Here is a 13,645-nt window from a genome sequence, read left to right on the forward strand (position 1 = left end):
TTTTTTTTTTTTTTTTTTTTTTTTTTTTTTTTTAAAGCATTGGGTCCTTAAACATTTTTATTTACGAGTTAAAACGCTCACAATAATCAAATTTAATAATTTGATTGGTGTATTTGTTTCACTGCTGTTCATTAATCAGTTACAATTAGTTATCTGAGTCTTTGCACAATGACATAGAAAAAAAAAATTGGAAATGTGAGGACTTCGTGCCTCACTGCAATTAGAATAATTACAGGCTAAATTCCCCCCGGGGACTGTAAACCAGTGAAATGAATTGAGAAGAAAAGAGTCCATTTTGTTGTTGTAATGGGAACACATTCATGTTTTTATTGAGTAAAAGACTGAATACAGCTGGTGTTGCTTTTCCTCCCTGTATGTACAATCATGTTGGTGTATCACATCTCTTCTCCAGAGTGCCTGCAGCCCCAGTCCATTTCAAAGCAGCCCGCCTCAGTTGCGCAGTCTCCTCTGCTCACATGTTCAGATGCCCAACTAGTGGTTAAAATCAGCTGTTGAAATGTGATAAGGCATAATAATAATAACACTAACAGTAATAACAATAATGATAATAATAATAATAATAATAATAATAATAATAATAATACATCTGCAGATTGGCAATGTGTTTAAAGCCCAGGAAAAGAGAAGAATTTTACTAAGATTCAATATATAAGAATAAAATATTTGCAAGTGATATTTTGGCAATAAATACTAAGCTCATATATGTAGTACACAATATCAAATGTACAGTGATATAATTAAAGTGTGGAAAGAACAATATGGACACGTACTGCGAGCGAGAAAAGAGTAAATATTATTTGAGAAACTGCAGTAAATCTGTTTAGTGTGTATGTGTATGTGCACGTGTGTATATGTGCACATGGGCACAAGTGAGTTGGAGGCTGCTGAAACTTAAAGGGGTTGTGCACAAGTTACACATCATGTGTTCTCGGTACTCATATACAAACCGCCCTGTCATCTGTAGAGTATTTACAACTTGCTGCATGTCTTCATCCGAGAGTTTAAAGCTTCCAGTATCAAAAACACAGTCAAGTTATTAAGTGTCATTTTTTCAATATATAATATCTTGTATAGTATTTCATTTATATATCCCATTTTTTTTTTTTTTTTATCTTTTAGAGAGAGTATAAAACACAGCTGTAGATGGCGACAGAGGACAGGTAGCGTTTACATTTTGCGGGAGCCGCGGTTACATTAATTCAAACTCGTTTGGCTCGATGACTTCAGGCGTCATGACCCTGCCCATGAAGAGGATGGAGCCTGGGGAGAGGAGGGACACAACAGTAGGTTACACATACTGTTTTGTGTGTCTGGTGTGAGGTATGTGTGTGTGTGTGTGTGTCTGGGGTGAACCGGCAACGCACCTGTCCTCCGGTGTCTGATGACAAAGAAGAATGGGTGATCGGCCATGACCTGCGGGTACAGCACCAGGTTCCTGGTTAGAGCGATCATTCCTGGAAGCAGAGAGGGGAAGAGGGGACAATCAAATCCCAGGCATTTTTTGGGTGGGGCAGACTTTTGAAAGGTGAGGTGAGGGGCGATGAGGAGCACCTGAGCCCACGGCTCCCTCAGCTCCTTCCTCGGTCACCTCCAGGTAAGCCTTCTGCACCGCCTTCCCGATGAAGAGTTCCTTTCCATCTGTCGCACACACAGACGCACATGCATTTTCTCCCATTATCAAAGTGGAATATGAATCTATAGCTGGATAATGACTTTAATAGATTTCAGACACGCTCAGACCCTCCTTCCCTCTTTTTTTCTTCCATCTCCACGTGTGTGTGTGTGTGTCTATTTTTACCTGATGATGTGACAGCCCTGAACTGCCCACTTGGTGCCAGTTACCTTGGTTACCTCAGAAAGTAAAGGAAGCAACTTTGCCGCAGCCGACGAGAACAGGCAGCTGACGCCGAGCCCCTCCCTCCCTCCTCTCTCCCCAGCTGATTTCTTCTCTGACTGACTTGCGTCTACAGTGTCTGGCTGGGGTGGATTTCATCCGAGCACTTAAGACACGTGTTTCTGTGCGTGCGCACACCTGTCATTCCAGAAAGGTCGGCATCGTTGGTGAAGATGCTGTTGATGCCGAGCTCCTGCAGAGTGCTCCTCAGGTCCAGCTTCTGCTCCACCTTAAACCTGCAGATGAAAGCCACAACTTGTTGGAGATGGAGGAGGTATCTAGATTTGGGTGAGCAGGCTGCTTAAGCTCACTGGCAAGCTCAGGAGGAGGAGGGTGAGCAACAGAGAGCTGCAATCTAAAATGTAACCATTTGATGTTTCTGAACATTTTTTCGTAACCACTCAGTTTCTTCTGAAAATCTCGAAATACTACGCACTCAACCTTTAAAATGTGGACTAAAGAGGAACCAGCAACAATCAAAACTAATGTGGAGTCGATTAAGGTATGGAAGGCAGATATGATTGGCACCACTAAGATGTAGAACGCATTGGAACAACCATCAACTCAAGAAACCCAACAACACGCGTTGTGTGCGTCTGTTGGAGTCCTGCCTCACCTGGGCAGGTAGACCTCCACCTTCTGCCGCTTGACGTTGTTGGCCCACTCCTCCAGCAGAGGTGCCTTGATGATAGGCTCCAGGGAGGCCAGCGGCACCTCCTGCCGCGGCAGAACAATCATCATGGACACGTCCTCGCCCTCGTAGGGCATCTCCAGCACCTGGTAGACGCCGCCCGCCTCCTGCGAGCCGTCGCTGAACTCGCCTGTTGTGGGCGGCAGATGGAAGAACATGCAGGACATGTATGCGTGAGATGGCGCAAAAAAACAATCAATAAATCAAATCAACTTTTATTTGTACAGCGCTAAATCACATCCAAAGGCGTCTCGAAGCCTCTTTGTACAATCAGAGGAAAACCAACTGGGCCCCCAGAGCAGCAGGAGGCGACAGTGGCCAAAAAAATGTAAAGAGAGAGACAGAGAGAGAGAGACAGAGACAGACAGAGAGAGAGAGAGAGAGAGAGAGAGAGAGAGAGAGAGAGAGAGAGAGAGAGAGAGAGACAGACAGACAGACAGACAGACAGACAGACAGACAGAAATAGAAGAATCCAGAGTAAGTTGCAGGTTGAACTACAAAGCTCTCACAATATAGATGTAGATATATACAAATGAATAATTCAAATATAGAAATACAGAAAGACACACATACATATATGAGGTATAAACAATATAAACAAGTAGCTGTATATAAATATATGTGTTGTATACATCAAATTATTATACATTTAAATAGGCTTAAATGTTTAAAACAGTTTCAGGGCCCTTTTAGGAACGTCTGAACAATCAAAAATGTCCAATTTCCTACATCATTTTTGCTTTCCCTTCGTCCCAGTTTCAGACATTTTAAAGGCAAAGCTGCTGTCAACGGGGCCGGATGGATCAGAGCCAGTTGGGTCACATTGACACATGCATCGATTACATGGTGTGTGTGGTCAGCGTTCAAACCCTCTGAAGGCTGCGAGTGCGGAGTCTGTACTCTGCTACTGCACCAAGGTGGATTCGCTAGACTCTTGTTTTAAATTTAAATTAAATTGGGAGGAGGGAGGGGTGCATAGGATGGTGCATTTTTAACTAATGCGTCGCCAAACCAGCAAAGACAGTCTGAGGTGTCTTAAAACACACACACACACACACACACACACACACACACACACACACACGCACACACAAGTACAGACGGGATGAAACATCAGCAGCTCAGACACCCACTAGAGAAGCCTGACAGCCTCAGGCTGGATGCTGAATGCACTCGGCCCTCAAATCTAATTAAACAAAAACCCTCAGATTAAGAAAGAGATGCTGAAACATTCACTCGAGAATGAGTGTTTGTCAGTCGGGGGTGGGGGTGGGGGTGGGGGTGGGGGGGAGTTAATCCTTTTATTCCTAAGAAGAAGAAAAAAACAAGAGCAAATAGATTTTAACTCTAAACGGGAGATAATCTCAGTCAGATTTTTTTGTCCGTGAGAGGGAGATTAGAAGGTAATTAACGCCGGTAGCTTTTAGGCTAATCTGCGCGCGTTATTTTTCCTCTTTTTGATGCGCTTGCACAAGGCGACAATCGGGCTTCGTTAGCGTCAGACCGTCTGTGATGCGGAGCGAGGAAGTGTTGCAGCAGAGGGGTGGGCGTGGCCTATCCAAACGCTTTGCTTAACCAATGATTGTGCTTTGAGAAAAAAAGCAACGACAAAAAAAAAACAAAAAAACAAAACAGAAAGCAAACACAGCCTTCTCTCCAAGGACCTGTCCCTGTTCTGCAGGCCCGGAGCCATGCGCGCACATAGACGCACGCACACACACACACACACACACACACACACACACACACAGGATCAAGGGGATGTGTGTGTGTGTGTGTGTGTGTGTGTGTGTGTGTGTGTGTGTGTGTGAGCGTGAGAAACAGCGCGCACCTTGCAAATGTAGGTGTGTGCGAATGTGCAATCTGGCTGCTGCACCAAAATAACCTCAAAATGCGTCAGTTTTTAGAAGCAGTGCGGCACCAATCTGTTGTGTTTGGCAGCGGCTCAGAGAGAAGATGACGAGAGGCAGGAGAGACGGACCTGAATGACACACACACACACACACATACACATGCAAATAAATCAGCAATTAATAGGTATAAAACCAATACAGTGCAGCAATTAAATTTCCTTAAATATATCAGTGGGCTTTTTTTTCTATTTAACATTGATGTAAACTAGACAATCCTGTTTTTTCTGTGAAGTTGAACTTAAGGTGATTTTAATTTCATGTTATGGCCTGTAAACACTTGACAATTTAAATGTGACCCATCGGGATTTCAACACTTGACTGGAACACCACGAGCCACAACATCACTTGGACATTGATGGCACAAACCACCCATACATCCATCCATCTGTCCATCTAGTGTTGTAGTCGAGACGGCACCAACTGAGACCAAGACGTTATCAAGACTAAAGAGTGTCGAGATCAAGACAAGATCAGGACTTAAAAATAAAATAAAATTAACAAAACAGAAAAAAAATCTATCTGTCCTAAAAATAGAAAAAGTGCGGCCACAGCAGGACCACATTCAACCTGACAACCTCATGTTTTCCATGTGTACTGAATTCATATTACACGACCACCTGGTAAGGAGCCTGTGAAAAGCATTTATTAAACCAGGAAGGACCAAGAAAAAAATACTTGACCTCGCTGCCATAGGAGGCAGGAGGCAGCAGGAGGTTGACAGCAAAACCATCTTCTCCTCCAACGAGATTCTTTGGAGGTCTTTTTGTTTTTTCAGTGTTAAAATGCCGTCCAGCTCTGCTGAAACTGCAGCGTCCACACTGGGAGCCTTATCAGCAGCTGGAACCCTCCCACATCTCCTCTCTCGCTCGCAGCAGCAGACATTTCCTGAACCTGTCTTTCCCTCTGATTGGCTGCCTCCTGCTAAGACTGAAAAAGCCTCCCGTAATGTCTCGCCATACCATAACATCAAGCAGACGGCGATAAAACACGCCCACCTACTGGCAGCGAGGGAGGGAGGAACCCTGCTGTGGCACCACCTGATTTCTATTGTAGCAGCACATCAGACTTGTGCTGATCTGACTGAACGTCGAGGCGGCTTTCTGAAAAACAGACACACGGGGACGCTGAGCAGAAGTGGAAAAAAAATATGAATATTTTAGACGGTGGATAAACATTTTAAATAACCTCAGGGAGAAAAAGAAGCTGAATTTTGAAGAAGGCTACGGAAAAAGAAGGAGAAGAAGAAAGGAGCCACAAACAGAAGCAGCGCCTCCTCACCGTAGTAAAAGTCTCCCTGCTGGTACATCATGAGCGTCTGGACCTCGGAGCCGTCGTCTCTGCTGAAGGAGAAGGTTCTGGTGTTCTCGGGCCTGAACTGGTTCTTCCATGAGCCTCGGAAGTAGACGGCGTTGACCAGGGCGAGGCGGGTGATGCTGCTGAAGTCGCCGGCGGACAGAAGCCTTTGGATCTTACCTGAAGGAGGCACCAGCGAGTCAAGTCAAGATTCAAGATTGAAGAGATCTTAGCTTGTCATGATGCAAGCAGGATTGCATTTTTGATGAGCCTCTCCGCTTTCGCACACAGAAAGAAAAAACATAAATCTAGAAAAAATACAATCTCCCCTCCGTCTCTTACTCTCCGTGTGGTTCTCCACCCAGCCGTTGATCTGCTCGGCCACGGCCGCGGACTCGCCAAAGTCCACCGTCTGCACGTCGGCCTTGAAGTACTTCTTCATCAGGTGCAGGAACTCCGGGTTGAAGGCGACGCCCTGCTGCAGGAAGAGGCTGTTGGCGAAGCGGACCACGCAGTGGGCGTCGTCCTCCTCAAAGGCCGCCGTCAGGTTGCGGAGAAGCGAGAACTCCTCACCTGGAGGCGCAGAGAGGGACACGGGTCAGTCTGCAGCGTCACCGCTGGAGCAGGTAGAAACAGCAACCTCAGTGAAAGTCACACGGTACCAGCCGCAAGAGGAGGTAAACACCGTACACTGGGAAGAACCTCTCAAATGTGGCTGAAAGGTTTTGGCGCTCTCATGAGGGGGTCAAAACCTTTTAGCCAAATGGTGCGTTATGATTGGACGGAGGAGGAGATGGAATATTTTTTTTTACAAGTAATCAAAGTGAAAAATAGAACAATGATTCTTGATTTCGACGAGAGATTTGACGAGAATTACGGCTTCTACGCTTCACACCACTCAATGGAAACACCTTCACATTGCAATTGTACTTTGTCGAAGTTTCAGAAATATCGCTGTTATTTTGCGAAAAGCTGTAATGGAAATGTATCTTATGACATGTATAATGATCAAATACGGATTCATAATAAAATATAAAATATTATTTTAGAATTGCATAAATTAAGTAAAACGCTTCTTTTTTTAGTTGACTGAGTTTGATTTGGGTTGATTTCCTTGCCCCCGCAGTCGTGTCCCTCACCTGGCAGCAGGTGAGTGAAGCCCACCGCCTCCCGGATCTCCTGCAGCGACTTGCCGCGGGCTCCCAGCTCCACCATGGACAGAGCCACCGCCAGGCTCAGCGGTGAGAAGATGATGTTGTCCTGGTCGCCCGCCGCCTGCAGCCGCTGGTACAGCCTGACGGAGAACTCTGAGGTGGCGTCCTCGGGAACGTCTGCCGCTCGACAAACGTGGCTCGGTGCCAGCACGGAGAGGAGGAGGGGTAGTAGGAGGAGGAGCAGGGAGGAAGAGGACGTGGAGGAGGAGCAGTCCGGGGTCGACATCGCAGCTCAGGGCCACAGAAAGCTGCACAAAGGAGAGGAAAAATTAATTAAAAGTTGGCAGAAATGGACGTGGAACATCAAGTAGGAAGAGGGAATTAAAAAGAAAGACGGAAGCGGGGGTTTGGGAAGCCAGTGAGGCGGGGAAAGACGAAAGAGAGATGAGGATGAATGGGAAAAAAAGCAGAGAGGATTGGAAAGGGAGGGAAGGAAAAACAGAAGATTATTGTAGAAGACAGAGGGATAGATAAAGGGATAGAGAGGGAGAGAGAGAGTGAACGACGATGGAAACGGATGCAGAAAGATGAAAGCGGACAGAGATGGAGACGAGCTCCAGGATGATGAAATGAAAAAATCATCAGTCCATCACACGCTTTAACGCTGGCCAATCTGCCTGCAAGCAACAAAAAAACAACAAATGATCGGGAGGACGGAGGAGGAAGGCCGGCCGCTCAAACGCGTGTGTGCACAGTGAAAGACGGAACGGCGCGACATCGCAACGCGACATGAGCTGCGTGTGACTACAGTTGTAACTGCAGCCACATTGATGTTCAGAGCACATCTGCTAAATGAGCTCATGCATATTTTAGAGCGAGTCTCTTCATTCCAGCCCCAAATCTGCAGCTTTTCCGTGGAAGTCTGCAGCCTGCTCCCCCTTGTGTGCGCACGTGCGCGTGTGTACGTGTGTGTGTGTGTGCGCATGTGTGTGTCAGACTTTCTGGTGCCACTTCCTGACGGTTTTCACAAAATGACTGCTGTCTGTCCTCCATCCATCTGTCCTTCCGACTTTAACGCGCAAACACTCCATTAAAATCATACAAATCAAAAAAGATTGATGCGCACACACACACACACACACACACACACACACACACAGCACCCTCTCTCTGTTAGTGGGCAGCATCACTCTCTGCTAGAAGCTCTGGGAGTGCGATACGTGCCGGCCGAGTGTGAAACAACAACAACACAGTTGTTGCCTGGTCGTTTGTCTCCCAGCCGGTGCCGTGCAGGACTGGAACTTACCGCCGGCCGCACACAATGACCCTGACAGTCCACAATGAGCAGCAGCAGCAGCAGCAGCAGCAGCAGCAGCAGCAGCAGCAGCCAGAGGGGAGGCGACTCGGCTCCCTGCTGACACAACCAACCAACCAACCGGCAGCTTCTGTGGCGTTTTCATTTTTGCTCGTAACAAAACAACAACGTATTGATGCGATTACGCGCAAAAAGTTAAGGCAATAATTACGTAACAGACAATGATAAAAAGCTGTCAGGATGGAGACACAGACGACTGGTTGAAATCATCCCGACAGTGAATTCTGATTCATTTCTTTCGTGCTGTTCGCCGTGGTCCGTCTGCACGTGTGAGCGGCAGGAGGGCAACGAGCTCGTGTTCCCAACCAGGCGACGCTCCGAGGAAACGTGGCGGCCGCACCATGAGCGGCAGGTAGCGAGCGGAGAGCGACGCCGGACACACTCACGTGGGTTCACCTCCGCTCACATGTCACACCGTGAGTCAGTCACTGCGCAGGAAGGCAGAGGAGGGAGAGAGGGAGGAGGAGATGAAGAAGGGGGAAGAGGAGGAGAAGGAGGGAGAGAGGAAGGAGGAGGAGGAGGAAGGGGAGGAGGGAAGAGGAGGAGAAGGAAGAAGAGAGGGAGGAGGAGGAGGAAGTGGAGTAGGGAAGAGGAGGAGAAGGAGGAAGAGAGGGAGGAGGAGGGAGGGAGAGGATGAAGAGGATCAGGGAAGAAAAAGAGAGAGAGGGAGTAAAAGGAAAGGAAGGGGGGAGGAAAAGGAGGAGAAAAGAGAGGGAAGGAGAAGGGAAGAGGAGGAGGGAGGAGAGGAAGGAAGAGGAGGGGGAGAAGGAGGAGGAGGGAGGAGGGGCAGAATGAGGAGGAGAGAGGGGATGAGGGAGGTAGAGTAAAGAGAAAGGACAGGGGAGGACTAGGAGGAGGAGGAGGAGGAGGAAGAAGGGAAGCAGGTGGAGGAGGTGGAGCAGGGGGGCTGCTGGCAGAGACTTAATGGATCTAATGTTGTCGACCTTCTGAGCTGTGGGAGCTGAACTTTTCCCAGTCACACCAACCAGCTGACAGCTAAGAGGCGAGCGTCACACTGTGTGTGTGTGTGTGTGTGTGGGTGTGCCAACAGCACGGGTGGCTGGTTTTCCTGTGACGGCGACACTGTTCCGATCCTGCGACGCACCACCAGCTTCCCGCCCACATCGCCACCATCAGGCCGGGATTTCCCAGCATGCCTTTCACGCAAGCAGGCGACGGCTCTGCCGCTGCGACTTAAAGCAGCGGCTCCGTCTGGGCGACAGAGCACTTTAATCCTGACAACCCGATTCATTCCAGGCAATTAAACCCAACGGCCTTTTGTAAAGGTGAGGGGGGGGGGAAGACAAGCTACGGCCCGGGGGCCATATGCGGCCCGTTCATCTTTTTAATCTGGCCTTGAAGAAATGACATTCGTAGTCAGGAAGTCAAACAAGAGCTGTTTTTCATGAATTCTTTCAGCATTTTAGGAGCCATTTCAAAAAAGAGCTGAACACCGTGGGGCTTCAAATACTTCACTTTTGTTCGTTTTCAATTGACATGAAAGCTTCATGTTTCCTCCGTATTCCATTATTTATGTTTTTCCTCCTCTGAGGTGGGTCACCAAAACACAGATTTTAGAACCCACTATAACACCTGAGTCGCTGCCATCCCTGGTCGAGCCTCTAATCTCTGGCTGTAATCCTAATTCTGAGACCAAAGACTAAGATAACGCCGACGGGCTGACGGGACATTTTCCCGTCAAGTCCGACTCCTGCTCGCACCTTAATCCTCGCTGCCATTTAAACCCAACACCTGCAGACGGCGTGCTTCACAGGGCGAGGCCTTTCCACTCGCACGCACGCACGCACACACAAAGACACACACACACTTGCACTTCCAAGCCGCAGTTACCACGGCAACCGTGAGTGATGAGCGCTTTTCGTTTAGCCAAGCTGACAGTGAATTTTTTTTTTTACCCTTAGAAGATATCTCCTTCCATCCAGATAAACACTCTGCCCGCCTCCCCTCGCCTCGCCCGACACACACACACACACACACACACACACACACGCACTCAAGCATTTTCAGTCCCACAAGAAGAAGCCTTCATCCCAATACTGTCACACAACGACACTCCTGACACCGTGCGGAACCAACAAACACACACTACACACACACACACACACATACACACGCACACACACAATGCAGCCTGCTGACACACACTCAGCAGCAGCAGCAGCAGCAGCAGCAGCTCCTCCTAGTGCGGCAGCAGATCACTGGCAGTGGCAAACTAACACTTCCAAAAACTGCACCGCCGCCTGTGGAGGCGTCGACAACAAGTTTCCTCATGACCCGACCCGTCCCTGTGGAAACAACATGGCAAGAGTCGAGAGTCGAGAGTCGAGAGTCGGGAGTCGAGGTTATCAGCCCCGAGAAAATATTCCACCGAAAAACAAAAAATGAAGCTCAACAGTACAGAAAATAAAATCGAGAGGATAAAGGCTGAAGAGAATCTATGAGTTTCATGCAACTTTTGTCCTGAGTAAGAACAAATTATCACCTACATCACCAAGAGGTAACGCAACTTGTCTTGTCTTGTCTTGTCTTGTCGCGACTTGATGTCACAAGGTGCATAGGTACATCTGCCATGCTGACACCACTAGTCGGCCTCTGGACCCCCCCGCCTTGTTTAATTTCTCTCTCTACAAACTACGCAGAAGGTCCAATGAGGCATCATTTTAGCCGGAGGCTGTAAACACAGGGCTAAGAACCTTTTCTGGACATCTAGAGACGTTTCTGGGTAATGGTAGTTGCAGCAGTAGTAGTAGTAGTAGTAGTAGTAGCATTAGTAGTAATAGCAGTAGTAGTGGAAAATTTGGCTTGAGCTGGTTAAAGGAACGAAGGTACTGCAATGAACATTGACATGTGGAGGTCAGCGCCAAACAACCTTGTGAACCAGACAAGGTCGTCTGACGACCTTCTCAATTTATGCCAGATCTCATTAAGAAAGAATAAAATAATTAAATAATCGCTCCAGTGCCAAGAGAACGGCCTCATTTGCAACAGCCTATTTATAAATTGGCCAGTTAATTAAACTCACATTCATTTGCGCAGGAACATTTCTAATCAAGCGTGACATGTGCGATAGATTAGACTTATTATTTTCCCTCTGAGTTGGCGGCAGACACGTGCTACACATGGATAATGAATGCATATATTTCCTGCATGCGTACGCTAATTATGCACAACGCAACAACTTCCGCGTCTTTATCGCCTTCATAACGTCCCGGCCTCGCTGCGCCCGCTCGCCTCCACCGCACTGCACTGCTGCCATCCAATCTTACTGCGTCCAATTTTTTTTTCAACTTTCAACCTCTGAGTTTCAGGCCCGGGATTTCCCAGCATGCCTTTCACGCAGGCCGGTGACGGCATCTGCTGCTGTGACTTAAAGCACTTTAATCCTGACAACCTGATTCATTCCACGCAATTAAACTCAACGCCCTTTTGTAAAGGTGAGGGGGAAAAAGGACACTAGCCCAGGCAGGGGCAAACTACGGCCCGTGGGCCACATGCGGCCGGTTAATCTTTTTTAATCCGGCCCGCTGTAGTTGTACATAAACAGGTACTACCCAGAAAATTAGAATATCCTGAAAAGGTTGCTGTATTTCTGCAATTCAACTTAAAAGGTGAATTTGACATATTACATAAATGAATAATATGCAAATCAATATATTTCAAGTTTTCATTTCTTTGGATTTTACTAATCAGGTCTTGCAGCTTAAACAAACCCCTCAAATTTTATAATGATTTTCTGAGTTTGTGGGTTTGTGGTTTTAATAAGCTGAAAATCTTAATCAGCAAAGTTACAACAAGGAACTGCTTGAGAGGTCAATTTGCGTGGAATGGCTCAATAAAATGTGTTGGTTTCATCTTTTATGTTACATTGCCAAAATAAAACAACTTTTACTTGATATTCTCATTTTTCGGGTACTACCTGTATATTCTGCATACATCTCACGCCCGCAGCCATTGCTTCATTTGCGACCGGCCTGAAGTCCCCGGTGGCCCCTCCTACCTACCTGCTGCTGAAAGGTCAACGACCCCCTTCAATAATCCCGGCTAACGAGGGGGAGAGAGAAGAAGTGACGGTAAACCCAACGCAGAACACTGGCCAACAGGTGGACAGGTTGAACAGGCGGAGCACGGACGGAGGAGGAGGAGGCAGGAAGTGCAGAACGGTCGGCCGCATTCCATTTCTCGATTGGGACGGAGGCCCCTGCACAGCGTGAGTGAGCGTGACGGCTCCCTGCATTCTGCCAGCGCACAACATTGTCTCTCCAGTGCTTACACACACACACACACACACACACATACACACACACACACACACACACACACACACAAACAAGGCAACGACGCAGTGGGAGTGCAGTTAGGAGGTCGGAGCTGTAATTGGATCGGCCTCTACTGGGGTCAGTGGTAAAAGTGAAAAGACTGCAGAGGTTTTGGACTGGAGAGACACCGGAGAAGAAGAAAGGTCGCAATCAACTGGTCAGAGGTGGGGAGAGTGTGTGTGTGTGTGTGTGTGTGTGTGTGTGTGTCTGTGTTGGAGGAAATGTAAAGGCGCCTCATGAGAGGTTTTTCCAATTTGAAGTGTTTCCATGACCAGTTTTTTATTGCAATATTTAATTTTAGCGCAATTCTAGGGGGTCATGGAACCGCAGCTCGTGGCACTGTTTACAAGCAAGAGAGCCAGCAGCAGTTTCCTGTTTCGGTCACAGCTCTGGATCCATCGGTCGAGATGGACCTGGTGAGAGTTGCAAGGTTTGTGAGAAAAAAACAGAGTTTCATGCCTCTCTCTTGAGAAGCACCGATCAAGGTGAAGTAAAGGGTCCATAAAAGCAAAAGGAAAATGGCAGCAACAGCAGCCACCAGCCAATCAGCTGATCAATCCTGGAGCTGCCAGGGTGGATGTGAGCCAGCCGGTGCACTCACATCTCCTGGACCATCGTGCGGAAGCTGATTGTGGAGGGGAGGGAGAGCGAAACCTCGAGAGGATGGAAAACACACTGGGAATAATGCGTTATCGTCACGCCCTCCGGGTGCCTTATGTTTGTGTTTCTGTGTTAAGAATCTGATTTTTTTTTTACATGAAGCCTCCTCACAAAACCATCAAAAGGTCACAATCTGCCAAATATGCTTCAAAAGATATTTTTCAAAATAGAACTATTAAGTAAGTACAATATGAGTATCAGTGGCTGTTTCTTTATTCAGAGGATAATTGATAATCTGTTTGATATTGTTGCTGTTTGTAAATCCAAAGTCTTAATATATATTTTTTTTCAATTTCCTGCAGCGCTA

General features: G+C 47.4%; 1 protein-coding gene across 1 annotated transcript in view; it reads right to left on the minus strand.

Moving 5' to 3' along the window:
• Positions 1-293: 293 nt before the first annotated feature.
• The window catches only part of serpini1 (serpin peptidase inhibitor, clade I (neuroserpin), member 1), a 15,658-nt gene continuing 2,306 nt past the window's right edge, over positions 294-13,645 (minus strand). The window contains exons 2-9 of the mRNA XM_076049800.1: positions 6,952-7,274; positions 6,155-6,385; positions 5,798-5,992; positions 2,532-2,736; positions 2,054-2,151; positions 1,573-1,659; positions 1,386-1,475; positions 294-1,281 (exon numbers count right to left, since the gene is read on the minus strand). Coding sequence (XP_075905915.1) covers positions 1,211-1,281; positions 1,386-1,475; positions 1,573-1,659; positions 2,054-2,151; positions 2,532-2,736; positions 5,798-5,992; positions 6,155-6,385; positions 6,952-7,252 — 1,278 coding nt within the window. The 5' untranslated portion in view covers positions 7,253-7,274 and the 3' untranslated portion in view covers positions 294-1,210. The remainder of the gene's footprint in view (positions 1,282-1,385; positions 1,476-1,572; positions 1,660-2,053; positions 2,152-2,531; positions 2,737-5,797; positions 5,993-6,154; positions 6,386-6,951; positions 7,275-13,645) is intronic.

Source organism: Nelusetta ayraudi, unplaced genomic scaffold, assembly GCF_046127955.1.
Source record: "Nelusetta ayraudi isolate G7.1 ecotype Tasmania unplaced genomic scaffold, CSIRO-AGI_Nayr_v1 ptg000120l, whole genome shotgun sequence".
NCBI lineage: Eukaryota > Metazoa > Chordata > Actinopteri > Tetraodontiformes > Monacanthidae > Nelusetta > Nelusetta ayraudi.